Below are 1,307 nucleotides of genomic sequence, written 5' to 3' on the forward strand. Positions count from 1 at the left end.
CAGGAAAAGAGCTTCGAACCGAGGCCCTGCTCCAGAGAGTCCATGGCTTTGTTAGCTCCTTGCAGAAGGTGCTTCAAGAAGGCTTCAGGGACAAGGATTTGTTACGGTTGTCTGGAAGCCGCACTTGAGTAGTGGGAATGGCCTTCTCATCGTCTTGTCGGGGGATCCTCGAATCCACTCTAATGTGGCCTCCTCCTTAGGTACCCGCTGATCATCGACCCCTCTGGCCAGGCCACAGAATTCATCATGAATGAGTACAAGGACCGCAAGATCACACGCACCAGTTTCCTGGACGATGCCTTCCGCAAGAACCTGGAGAGCGCGCTGCGGTTCGGGAACCCCCTCCTGGTGCAGGTGCGGGCATCAAACCCGGTGTGGACTGGCCTAGATCGTGTGGTCTAAGCAGTGGTAGCTTTTTACCCAGAAAAGATAAAGTTTTACGATTGTTCTATGAAAAGTGAATCCAAAAGACAGTGTTTAGTCTCTGTCATCACAGTCCACTAGAATTTTCTGCACTGTCAGAAACCTTCTGCTTTGGGCTGTGTGGCCAGTACGCCTGAGGAGCTGAATTATTTATTTAAATAAACAGCCACAGGTGGCTAGCGGCTGCCGTGCTGGACAGTGAGGTTGAAGCGGCTGGGTGGCTTCTGAGTGTTTGTCTGGAGTAGGTCAGTGTCAGTACACCGTCATTTGGGTAAAAATACGTGATGTAAAACCCCAACCGTGAAACTTCCTGTGCACGTCTAGGATGTGGAAAGCTACGATCCAGTTTTGAATCCAGTACTGAACCGCGAAGTTCGGCGAACTGGGGGGAGAGTGCTGATTACCCTCGGCGACCAGGACATAGACTTGTCGCCATCCTTTGTCATCTTCCTGTCCACCCGAGATCCAACCGTAAGAACTGGGGCACTTGGGATACGCACCTGTGGTGGCACTCTGTGTCACAGCTCAGGTGACAAAGCGGACTATTCTCTGAACCCTTTTGGCAGGTGGAGTTCCCCCCAGACCTGTGTTCCCGGGTCACTTTTGTCAACTTCACAGTCACCCGTAGCAGCTTACAGAGCCAGTGTCTGAATGAAGTGCTTAAAGCAGAAAGGCCTGATGTGGATGAAAAGCGTTCTGATCTTCTCAAGCTTCAAGGTATGTTTCTGGGTCTGTAGCTTTCGGAGTCTTGGAGCAGGTTGGGGGCTGAACTTCTTTCCCTTTTTTGTAAGTTTACTTATTTTTGAGATAGAGCGAGAATCCGAAGCCAGTGCTTGGGGCTTGACACAGGGCTCAAACCCACAAACCGTGGGATCATGACCTGA

At 51.0% G+C, this 1,307-nt stretch overlaps 1 protein-coding gene across 1 annotated transcript; it reads left to right on the forward strand.

Annotated features, from left to right (window-relative positions):
• Positions 1-179: 179 nt before the first annotated feature.
• LOC144219086 (cytoplasmic dynein 1 heavy chain 1-like) lies at positions 180-1,140 on the forward strand (the record flags this gene model as incomplete). The annotated part of the gene is made up of 3 exons (XM_077749060.1): positions 180-354; positions 748-894; positions 990-1,140. Coding segments are annotated over exons 1-3 (406 nt in total), but the record flags the coding sequence as incomplete, so codon positions are not given.
• Between the last annotated feature and the right edge of the window lie 167 nt (positions 1,141-1,307).

This window comes from Crocuta crocuta, unplaced genomic scaffold (genome assembly GCF_008692635.1).
Source record: "Crocuta crocuta isolate KB4526 unplaced genomic scaffold, BGI_CrCroc_1.0 C28622762, whole genome shotgun sequence".
Classification (NCBI taxonomy): Eukaryota; Metazoa; Chordata; class Mammalia; order Carnivora; family Hyaenidae; genus Crocuta; species Crocuta crocuta.